The 12,276-nt window shown below is 29.0% G+C and overlaps 1 protein-coding gene across 5 annotated transcripts in view; it reads right to left on the reverse strand.

Moving 5' to 3' along the window:
• Positions 1-887: 887 nt before the first annotated feature.
• LOC105248156 (serine-protein kinase ATM) overlaps positions 888-12,276 on the reverse strand; it is a 30,645-nt gene continuing 19,256 nt past the window's right edge. For 3 of the 5 annotated variants that reach the window (XM_020026518.2, XM_011252788.3, XM_025409125.1), the window contains 6 exons: positions 8,438-9,196; positions 7,100-7,576; positions 5,343-5,626; positions 3,502-3,728; positions 1,578-1,752; positions 888-1,183 (listed from right to left, as the gene is read on the reverse strand). In XM_020026518.2, the coding sequence (XP_019882077.2) occupies positions 1,138-1,183; positions 1,578-1,752; positions 3,502-3,728; positions 5,343-5,626; positions 7,100-7,576; positions 8,438-9,196 (1,968 nt within the window). In that variant the 3' untranslated portion in view covers positions 888-1,137. Of the gene's footprint in view, positions 1,184-1,573; positions 1,753-3,501; positions 3,729-5,342; positions 5,627-7,099; positions 7,577-8,437; positions 9,197-12,276 lie in introns of those variants that run through there. The other 2 variants (XM_020026519.2, XM_011252790.3) reach the window with 1 other exon arrangement.

Here is a 12,276-nt window from a genome sequence, read left to right on the forward strand (position 1 = left end):
ATCTTTCGGTATCGATACAAAGCACAGACCATTGTTGTTACATTGCAGCAATTTTTTTTATCAGTTTAATTTCTATTACACTGACTTTAAAATAATTTATTTAATAATCTGGATTCCTTGTTGGGATTCAAAATATTAAACAGATTATTTGAAATTAAGTCAATTTATCAGAAATTAAACTGATAAATAGGAAGTAGCCTATTTATTGTGTATATTAAAATATTCTTATGGGAGTGTATTTATATATTTTAAAAAATTTCAAAATATTCATTTATCAGAAAAAGTAATATTTCAATAATATTATCGAAATCTTTCAGCAAAGTTGTATTTGAAATGATTACAAATATTGAAATATTGAAGAAGTGTTGCATAAACGGATAAATATTTCTATAATATTCGTGATAAATTTCTGCAATACTATTTCTGTAATATTCGTGATAAATTTCTACAATACTATTGAAAGGTGTAATATTTCAAATGAAAAATATAGTAGCAATATATGTTTCAGTAATTGAAATTATTACAGCAGAAATATTAAAAAGCGAAATATCGATTCGATATCAGTAAACACATTTATATTAATGTTTATATAAATGCAATAAAATTGAATATTTTTTATAAATATTATCGGTAATTTATTATTCTTCTTAAAAATTATAATCGGTTATATATGACATATGACAATGTTATTTCATAGTTTTATCTCACATAGCGAAAAACTAATATAATTTAATAAAATTAATAATAAAGGGGTGAAAATAATTAAATTTAATTTATAAAACTGGATATAATTTATTTAATAATTAAACTTTTACTTTTTATACTTCAAGTAGGCAAAACGGATAATATTCCATTATCCTATTGGTTCCAATCAATTTAATATTTTGAATTTCATATTGAACTTGTCAAAAATATCAGAAATTAAATAATAGAAATAGCTCCTTTTGATCTTTTATTAGTATCGCGACTTGCAGACTTTATTCCTGGCAGAAATTTGAGAAACATTGCATAGCGGTGAGCGGTGAGACAATTTTCCAAAATAAATTTTTGTATTGCGTTTTCTAATGTTAATTTGCAATTAACAGTTATATTTTTTCTCATTGTATAAAATATATTTATTGGTTGTCAAATGAATTTCTAAAACTCCGCAAATTTTCTACAATAACAGCCCCAATCAGTAAACCTAAAAAAAATTTCACTCATTGAATGAAACGTTGATTAAAGATTACTTCACTCTGACGAATAGATTTTCGAATGAAATCTTAAATCTCGATATTTCGATTTCTTAACGTCACTGCAACAAAATCTTAAAATGGTTTACGCAGATATAAAAGGTTTAAGAAAATAATTTTATTAATTCGAAAATTTATTTCTCAAAAATTTCTATTATAACTTTAATATTACTATAAACGATAACTTTAATATTTTAATGAACTATAACTATAAAGTATAACTTTAATATTTTAATGAATATAAAAAGAGACATAACTAGAGTGTGTTATATTATAAGTTAAGCAAAATATAAAACTTATATAAAAATATAAAACTTATATAAAATATTATTTATTAATATTTACAGATATGGCTGCCAGCCACAATAAACCCGGCATAAATTCGCGGGGTCTCGCGCCTCTTGTAACAATCTCTCGACCTGTCCCGGAACGCTCGACACTAAACCATCCTCTGTTCCCCGGAGTTTTTGTTCAATCCTCAAAAGAGCTCTCTTGGCGATCTTATTTGTCTCTACAGGTGCTGAAAAACAAATAAAAATTAGTAATTAGTATATCAAAACACATTGCAATGTATTCTGGTTTGAATCAGAATAATTGTGTCTTTTGAAAAAGTATAAACATTATATATTAGGATTCACGAGCATGTCGGGCTAGATTTTTTCCGAAACATGACGTCACGTAAAAAAAGTTTCAGATAAAATTTATGGAGTTTTGAGAGAAAAAAATCAACAATATTGAATTTTAATTGAAGTTATTTTTCAAAGTCATATGCAGATAAACTTAATTTTTTTAAATAGAACTATTAATTTAAATAGAACTATTAATTTATATATATATTGAATTTTTTATATATAAATTTTTGGCTATCCTACTCTTATTACTTTAAATTATTACTTATTAATTTAAATAGAACAATTAATTTATATATATATATATATATATATATATATATATATATATATTGAATTTTTTTTATATAAATTTTTGGCTATCCTACTCTTATTATTTTTTATGCCAAATATTATGAATTTAATATACAGATTGTCCCAAAAGTCCTGGACCGGTCAAATAATTCATAAACTATGCACTTTAGAAAGAAATGTTTCAAACAAAAGTTGTATGGCTTGAAAGGGGCCGTAGCAATGATTTGACATGGGAGAGTCATTTGAAAGTCACGTGAAGATCACCGTCAATTTCTTAAATGGAACCCCCTATTTTTTATTCGTATAGCTTATCTCGAGAGCTTTCCAAAACACTATAACAAACTATAATAAAGTATTTCTTCATTGAGTACCTTTCGAGTTATAGGGTTGAAATCATTTCTTAATTTTGCATAAACCATAAAATATCTAGTAAAATATTCATTTTTCGATTATCTTACCTTATATTGTTTAAAAAAAAATATGTAATTTGCAATTAACAATTACATATTTTTTTTTAAAACAACTATGTGTTTTCTTTACACCAATTGATTCCTCTCATTATTTTGTACATAAAAGTATTAAGGTAAGATAATCGAAAAATGAATATTTTACTAGATATTTTATGGTTTATGCAAAATTAAGAAATGATTTCAAGCCTCATGATTCGAAAAGTACTCATGAAGAAATACTTTATTATAGTGTTTTGGAAAGCTCTAGAGATAAGCTACACGAATATGTAATAAAAATAGATGGTTCCACTTAAGAAATTGATGGTGATCTTCACGTGACTTTCAAATGACTCTCCCAAGTCAAATCATTGCCACTATCTGATGGTCCCCTTCAAGCCATACAACTTTTGTTTGAAATATTTCTTTCTAAAGTGCACAGTTTATGAAATATTCAACCGGTCTGGGACTTTTGGGACACTCTGTATAAAATATATATATTTTATATATTAAATTCACAATATTTGGCATAAAAAGTAATAAGAGTAGGCTAGCCAAAAATTGAATAGTTTATAATAAGATATTTTATAATTTATATAAAATTTCATGACACACACACACACACATCAAATACAATATAAATTCTTAAATACACAAAAAATAAATTTAATTAAAATTCAAGATTATCAATTTTCTCTTTAAGAAAATCCTATAAATGTTTAAAACATTTTTTGATTTTAAGCTTCGGAGAAAATCCCATCACTTGTAAATATTCTGCATATTTTTAGAAAATAGTGAGACATCCCTATACAACCTTAGCTTCAAGGTTTCTTAATTATGCCTAGTATCAATATTAATATAATATCAATATTTTTTTCTTGCTTGTTCAATTTGCTTTACCTCGCCCGCTGTTTTCCGAGTAGCTTCTTACGACGTCGCTCTGCATTTTACACGCCTTCTCTGGAGTGATGGCCCACGTGAAAAGCGGATCGTACAGCAGGACTTGAAGGAGGGTGATGATAATTTGCCTTTGATCGCGTAGCATCGTCATGGTCACTTCGCAGCTGCGTCTCATAGTACCTTCAATACCGGAAGCACCCATGGCGACCTCAATGTCTCTGGTTAATCTACGGTAGAGAGAATATACAGTGATGTAATAATGTCAATTGAAAGATAATTTAAAAAAAGATTAGACATCGCACATAGCAGGGTTGGCATGTTTTAAACTACTGTTTAAAACCGTTTAAAATATCGCAAATAAAATATATGATTATTTGGAAAAGAAATTGTAAAAAAAATCGAAAACAAACAAAAACTAATAGATGTGTATATTGCAAAAAAGCTTTTGTTTTAGTGTTTTTAGTTTTTTATCTATATGTAACATATAGATATAAAAATATAAATAATAAGAATGTATAAATATAAATAATAAAAATTATAAGATGGGTATTATTTTAGCAGAATATTTATTTTTGGATATTAAATAACAATCAATACAATAAAGATTACTTAGAAGATATTGACTGATTTTATATTTTATATTTTAGCATTTTAAATTAATAGTATATAACTCATAGCAGGTAAGTAGTTCTAAAAAAAAAGTTCTTTTAAAAAAAAGAATTAAGATTTTTTATTTTTCTTTTATTTATAATTTATGTTGAGAGTTAAGCATGAAATTACTTAATAAGAATAGGAAAGGAACCAAAGTATTATATATTAAATATTATTAACTAGAACTTTTTTTCTCCAAAAATAAATAACTCCAAAAATAAATATTCTGCTAAAATAATATTCACCTTATCATTTTTATTTTATTATTTATATTTTTAATAGCGTTGTCAATTTTGGCAACGTTACAGTTAACAAGAAAGATTTAGTGAAAAATTTAAATATTTACACAGATCAAAGCTATTAAGTGTTTTTTTTTGCTTATTTAAAACATGCTTTTTTGTTTAAAACATGTTTTTTTTTACTTTACTTAAAAACACAATTAAAACAAAAAACATTGTTCTAAAAAAAAAACGTTTTTTGCTTAAAATAAAAAAATAAGTTTTTTGCCAACCTTGATCAGTGTTTGCTGTAGATAATTTCAAAATTGTCTAGATAATGATAAAGATAAAAATCCGTAAATTTATCTTAGATGAGATAAAGATGATTTTTTTACTTAATCTAGATGAAAGATGAGATAATTATTACGATTATTAATCTAAATAATTATCTAGATATTTTTGTTTATTTTAGAAGACTATAAATATTTGTAAAAAATGTGATGCAGATTATAAATGGGATATTAAAATTATAAACACATATTCTTTCTCTTTTCCTAAAGAATATTTAAATAATAGCAAAAAGATATATAAATGATATGATAAATATTTATTTATTAATTTATATTTATAATATATTTATAATATATTAATAATGTAATAATAATATATTTATAACATATTAATAATAATAATATAAAAAATATATTTTAGATATTTTAGATAGATTTTTAGAAGCATGCTTGGAAAACTTTTTTGCATAATGAAAACGTCATCTTAGACAATTTTAGATAAGATGACATATATTTTTCATCTAAGATAAAGATAAAGATACTTTGTATTTCTTCATCTAATTAAAGATAAAGATGAGCCATTTCTTTATCTAGATGATTATCTAGATAATTTTATCTAGATATCAGCAAACACTGACCCTGACACATAGTAAGATATAAGAAGCGATGATTTCTCGAATACCTGAAAGGAATGGTCTCCGGAAGAGGCAAAACCTTGCCCTGTTCGAAAGCCACGCCAAAATCAATGTGCACTACTTCAGCGGTATGCTCGTCGATGAGGATATTACTCAAGTGCCTGTCGCCGAGGCCCAAAATGTAACCTGCGATGGATGTGGTGGCAACGCTGCGCGTATACGTGAGCGTCTTCTCGACCCAGGTCTCGGGTGATCGATACTTCTCTTCGAAAAAGTGATGAAACGCCGGTCGCATACGTTGGCAACACTCGAGGAAAACTTTCAACTTTACCTGGATAAGTATAGAAAAAGAAAGTTTTAAAGAACAAATTCAAGGTTGGCAAGAAACTTATTTTTTTTTTATTTTAAACAAAAAACATTGTTTTTTTTGTTTAGAACAATGTTTTTTGTTTTAATCGTGTTTTTAAGTAAAAGTAAAGTAAAAAAAAACATGTTTTAAACAAAAAAAGCATGTTTTAAACAAAAAAACATGTTTTAAACAAGCAAAAAAACACTTAATAGCTTTGATCTGTGTAAATATTAATAATTATTTATATTTATTAATATTTATATTTATTATAAATATATATAATATTATAGATATTATAAATATTTATAATATTTATAATATTATACATATTTATAATAAATATAAATATTAATAAATATAAATAATTATTAATATTTACACAGATCAAAGTTATTAAGTGTTTTTTGCTTGTTTAAAATATGTTTTTTTGTTTAAAACATGTTTTTTTACTTTATTTAAAAACACAAACAAAACAAAAAACATTGTCCTAAACAAAAAAAATGTTTTTTGTTTAAAATAAAAAAAAACAAGTTTTTTATAATATTATAATATTATATAATATTATAATATAATATAATATTTATTATAAATACTATATAATATTTATTTATTAATATTTATATTTATTAATATTAATATTTATTTAAATTTTTCGCTAGCGTTAAACTGTAAATAACGTTGCCAAAATTGACAACGTTATTAAAAATATAAATAATAAAATAAAAATAATAAGATGGGTACTATTTTAGCAGAACATTTATTTTTGGAGTTATTTATTTTTGGAGAAAAAAAGTTCTAGTTAATAATATTTAATATATAATATTTTGGTTCCTTTCCTATTCTTATTAAGTAACCTTATCCTTAACTCTCAACATAAATATTATTATAAATAAAAGAAAAAACCTCAATTCTTCTTTTTAAAAGAAGAACTTTTTTTTAGAACTACTGTCCTGCTATGAGTTATGTCCTATTAATTTAAAATGCTAAAATATAAAATGTAAAGTCAGTCAATATCTTCTAAGTAATCTTTATTGTATTGATTGTTATTTAATATCCAAAAATAAAAATTCTGCTAAAATAATACCCATCTTATCATTTTTATTTTATTATTTATTATTTATTATTTTATATTTTTATATCTGTATGTGTTACATAAATATAGATAAGAAACTAAAAACACTAAAACACAAACTTTTTTGCAATATACACATCTATTAGTTTTTGTTTGTTTTTGATTTTCTTTACAATTTCTTTTCCAAATAATCATATATTTTATTTGCGATATTTCGAACGGTTCTAAACAGTAAGTGTCCACTGTTTTAAACAAGTTTTAATCAAACAGTTTTAAACACATTGTTTAAAACATGCCAACCCTGAACAAAATTGTTGAGTACAATTTTAATTAGGACACAGGGAATCTTAATCAATATTTAAAAAAATGGATGTTGTTCTTGCCTCATTCGATTCTTGTGCAACATTCTTCATTTTGTTCCTGGCCGCTTCAGCGGTCAGATCACGCGGATAATACCTCTTATGTATACCGCCCGAATTGCCTATCAAAGTTGCCGTGATGGGCACTGTGTTGTCGCACCACTCCAGCACACCTGACCTCTGCGTCAACGGCACTACTTTGTAAGTTCTGATGCGCAGATTTCGCTGTTTCGTCTCTTTACATGTGCGCAACAGCGTATTCATTACGGTAAACACCTGTTGCATTACTGCATCCTGCCGTAGGTCATCCTTGCCCTTGACCAATTGTCGGCGCTGCACGCCATCAGTACCGACGCAGATGACTTTTTTGGGCGCGGTTACGCCACCGACGAATTCGCAGGTTTCCTGATATGCTCTTACACCGACTACATTGTCATAATTGCCCGATGGCCTCACAAGTAAGTTCAGAGTCGGTAGGAGAACGTTGTCCAAGTTTTTGATCTGGGGGAAAAATCGATCAATCAGATTTCGAAAATTGCGAGGATTCTCTTAAATCACTGATAAAAAATTATAGTTGAAATTATCATAATTTTACTATAATTTATAGTATCTTAAAGCGCCAAGCATATACAGAGTTAGGAAGAAGTCTGGATACTCCTTGATATTTCGAAAAATACGCATTTTAAACAAAAATGTTTCATACAAAAGTTATAGAGTTTTACGTGGCGCATTACACAGTAACGTTATTATGACCTCGAATAGCGTTGTCAAGGTTATGTGAAAGTCAACTTCAATTTTTTAAATGGAACCCTATATTTTTTATACATTATCTTGCAGTTTATCTTGAGAGCTTTTCAAAACACTATAATAAATTATTTTTCCATGAAGTACTTTTCGAGTTATGAGGCTTGAAATCATTTCTTAATTTTACATAAACCATAAAATATCTTGTAAAATATTCATTTTTCGATTATCTTACCTTAATACTTTTATGCACAAAATAATAAGAGGAATCAATGGTGTAAAGAAAACATAGAGTTGTTTTTAAGAAAAAATATGGAATTGTTAATTGCAAATTACATATTTTTTCTTAGAAACAACTATGTGTTTTCTTCACACCAATTGATTCCTCTCATTATTTTGTACATAAAAGTATTAAGGCAAGATAATCGAAAAATGAATATTTTACAAGATATTTTATGGTTTATGTAAAATTAAGAAATGATGTTTCTCGGTACCATGCGTATATTAGTTTACATTACCAGTATTATAGTAAAATTTACTATAAAAATAAGTATCCAAATTATAATTTTTTTATCAGTGAAGGAACCATAAATCATATAAGTATTCTCTTAAAAGTACCTTAGATATCAATTGATCTCGCGGTATCGTGTAAGATTTTCCGGTACACTTTCCCTTGGGTTGCCAATAAGCGAGACTCAACAGCGCCCGTGATAAATTCTCCATTTCTAGAACGATATCGCGCACAGGTGATTCAGTCAATCGCTTAAGAAGCTTCTTGGCGCCTAGCACGCGACGTTCCTCCTTCAGAACTGTAGATCCTGGATCATTATGTAGATTTTTCAATGCCAATACTACGGGCAATGTGTGATACGGATGTTCCAGAGCGCAGCGCTCAAGGATCCTGAAGATCCGCGTGGAAAAGCTTCGCTGGTGTTTGAGATCATTGCTTATGTGGGCAGCTAATTGCGGTACTAGTGGCACAAACTTGAAAGATGGCACGTTATCTAATTCATCCAGCAGCTCTTCGTTCACCTCGTTATCGAGCATGTTGTCCAACCAGAGCGCTACCAATCGGAAAATGAGCAGATTGTGCTCCTCGCTGTTACACAGCGTCTTCAGGTAATACTTTAGAGCCTGTGCGAGATAATTACGTTTCTCTTGCTCAATGTTCTTCAACTCGGCCGCATCATTCGTCGATTGCTTCTGGCTGATTATTACAGCACGTTTGATATCCTGATTCTTCATCTGGTCCTGATCTACAATTGGGATCCTCGGATCGTTGCTGCGAGCGTATTCTTTTAATGACTCGTATATTGGAGAGTTCATATACGCACTGATCTGATCATATTGTGCATCAGCGAAACGTGCCAACGCGACCTGTGAAGACGTGTATATATATATATATATATATATATATATATATATATATATATATATATATATATAGTGTTACGGCCCTGATGTCCGTGTTCATCGGGACGGCGCCGATTAACGAAAAGAAGCGCGTTGTCAAGAGGTTGTTGACAGGAGCGCCTGTCATCTGAGTTCGGTTCCAGCTGTCAAGCTGCGCGGACGCGTTTGTATATCGTGCCGAGCCGAATTACTAATATTGTGTTTCTGTGATTACGTTGTTCTGTGTTGTTCTGTGTTTGGCATTAAAGAGTTCCGAGTTCCTTGTATAAGTGTCTTTCATTTCGCGCGACTCGCGAACGGCCGATCTCTCCGCGCGCGTCTTCGATAATAGTCGAAGTCCTCGCCGCGGGCGTAACAATATATATATACAGCGTGTCCCAAAAGTATGGACACACCTGATTTTCTTGGAAAATAAGCGTGCTAGAAAAAAACGTCAATAACAAAAGTTTCGGGAAATCAAACGGTGCATCTAAGAGTGACCTTGAGTTTGACCTTGAGCTTGACCTTCAAGGTTATTTGAAGGTCAAAATGTTTTTTTTAAATGGGAACCCCTATTTTTGATTGTATATTCTTATAGCTGACCTCGAGAGCTTTCCAAAACACTATAATAAAATATTTTTCCCTCAAGCATTTATCGAGTTATGAGGCTTCAAATCATTTCTTAATTTTACATAAACCGTAAAATATCTTGTAAAATATTCACTTTTCGATTATTTTACCTTAATACTTTTATGTACAAAATAATGAGAGGAATCAATTGGTGTAAAGAAAACATACAGTTGTTTTTAAGAAAAAATATGGAATTGTTAATTGCAAATTACATATTTTTTCTTAAAAACAACTGTATGTTTTCTTTACACCAATTGATTCCTCTCATTATTTTGTACATAAAAGTATTAAGGTAAAATAATCGAAAAGTGAATATTTTACAAGATATTTTACGGTTTATGTAAAATTAAGAAATGATTTGAAGCCTCATAACCAGCGACGGATTAAATAGACAAACTAGCATTGCCTAGGCGGCAAATGACGCAAATTTCAAAACAGAAAATTTCGCGTCTTCTGGTCGTGAAAATAAAAAAATATATGTTACAGCTAATCAGGTAAAAAATGATACATTTTTGTATTTTTTTTTTTTTTTTTTTCGGTTCTATTACACTCTATCTTGATTAGGGGCAAATGTACGCTGCTAGGGGCAAATGTTTAATCGTGCTGCTCATAACTCGATAAATGCTTGAGGGAAAAATATTTTATTATAGTGTTTTGGAAAGCTCTCGAGGTCAGCTATAAGAATATACAATCAAAAATAGGGGTTCCCATTTAAAGAAAACACTTTGACCTTCAAATAACCTTGAAGGTCAAGCTCAAGGTCAAACTCAAGATCACTCTTAGATGCACCGTTTGATTTCCCGAAACTTTTGTTCTTGACGTTTTTTTCTAGCATGCTTATTTTCCAAGAAAATCAGGTGTGTCCATACTTTTGGGACACGCTGTATATATATATATATATACAGAGTGCCCCAAAAGTCCCAGATCGGTCAAATATTTCATAAACTATGCACTTTAGAAAGAAATGTTTCAGACAAAAGTTGTATGGCTTGAAGGGGGCCATCAGATAGTGGCAATGATCTTGGAGAGTCATTTGAAGGTGACATAAAGGTCACCTTCAATTTCTTAAATGGAACCCCCTATTTTTTATTACATATTTGTGTAGCTTATCTCGAGAGCTTTCCAAAAAAAATAATAAAGTATTTCTTCATTGAGTACTTTTCGAGTTATGAGGCTTGAAATCATTTCTTAATTTTGCATAAACCATAAAATATCTAGTAAAATATTCATTTTTCGATTATCTTACCTTAATATTTTTATGTACAAAATAATGAGAGGAATCAATTGGTGTAAAAAAAACACATAGTTGTTTAAAAAAAAAAAATGTAATTGTTAATTGCAAATTACATATTTTTTTTTAGAAACAACTATGTGTTTTCTTTACACCAATTGATTCCTCTCATTATTTTGTACATAAAAGTATTAAGATAAGATAATCGAAAAAATGAATATTTTACAAGATATTTTACGGTTTATGTAAAATTAAGAAATGATTTCAAGCCTCATAATTCGGAAAGTACTTAACGAAAACTAACTTAATTATAGTGTTTTGGAAAGCTCTCGATGTGAGCTACCAGAATATTTAATAAAAAGTAGGGAGTTCCATTTAAGAAATTGACGGTGATCTTCACGTGACTTTCAAATGACTCCCATGTCAAATTATTGCCACTATCTAATGGCCCTCTTCAAGCCATACAACTTTTGTCTGAAACATTTCTTTCTAAAGTGCATAGTTTATGAAATATTCGACCGGTCCGGAACTTTTAGACATCCTGTATATATAAGATAATATATTTTTAATAATATTCTATATCTTTAATAATATCCAGAGAAAGATAGGGATATATGTGGAAGGAGGTTGGACGTGTCTTTACGCCCATTTGATCATGAACCCCATTGAACGAATGACGAATCCATCTGTGGCAATGGCATATCTTGTGGAGAAAGCTTGCACACATTTTTCAGCCTAACGAATATTTTAATTGCTAGAAAATAATATTTGCAGACTAGAAAAATATGTGAGGCGCAAGTGGTTGGATCGGGAATCGAACCAGAGTTTTTCGCTTTCTGGGCAACTGCTCTAGACCACTGAGTTATTCAGATCTCACACCTAATGCTGCTTTTTAACACAGTGATACGCAACTCCAGAGCGATGTTGGTATCTCACTCAATGGATGCAATGCCGATTGTTATGGAGGATCCACTGAAAAGTTGCTCGCTGACCAAATAAGTTCCGGTGGAGACATTTTGATCTTTGATTCGTCACCAGCGACGCAAAAAACCCTTATAGATAATTTAATTTCTTTTATGTAAAATACGAATTTATTTGCTCTCACCAGAGCAACCCTTTTGATATAGAACATTGATTTCGGGTGTAACAGTGAACTGGTTAATCGAAAAGCTATTTTATAAAAAAATTATTTTATACACACAAT

Source organism: Camponotus floridanus, unplaced genomic scaffold, assembly GCF_003227725.1.
Source record: "Camponotus floridanus strain SB8 unplaced genomic scaffold, Cflo_v7.5 scaffold241, whole genome shotgun sequence".
Taxonomy (NCBI): Eukaryota; Metazoa; Arthropoda; class Insecta; order Hymenoptera; family Formicidae; genus Camponotus; species Camponotus floridanus.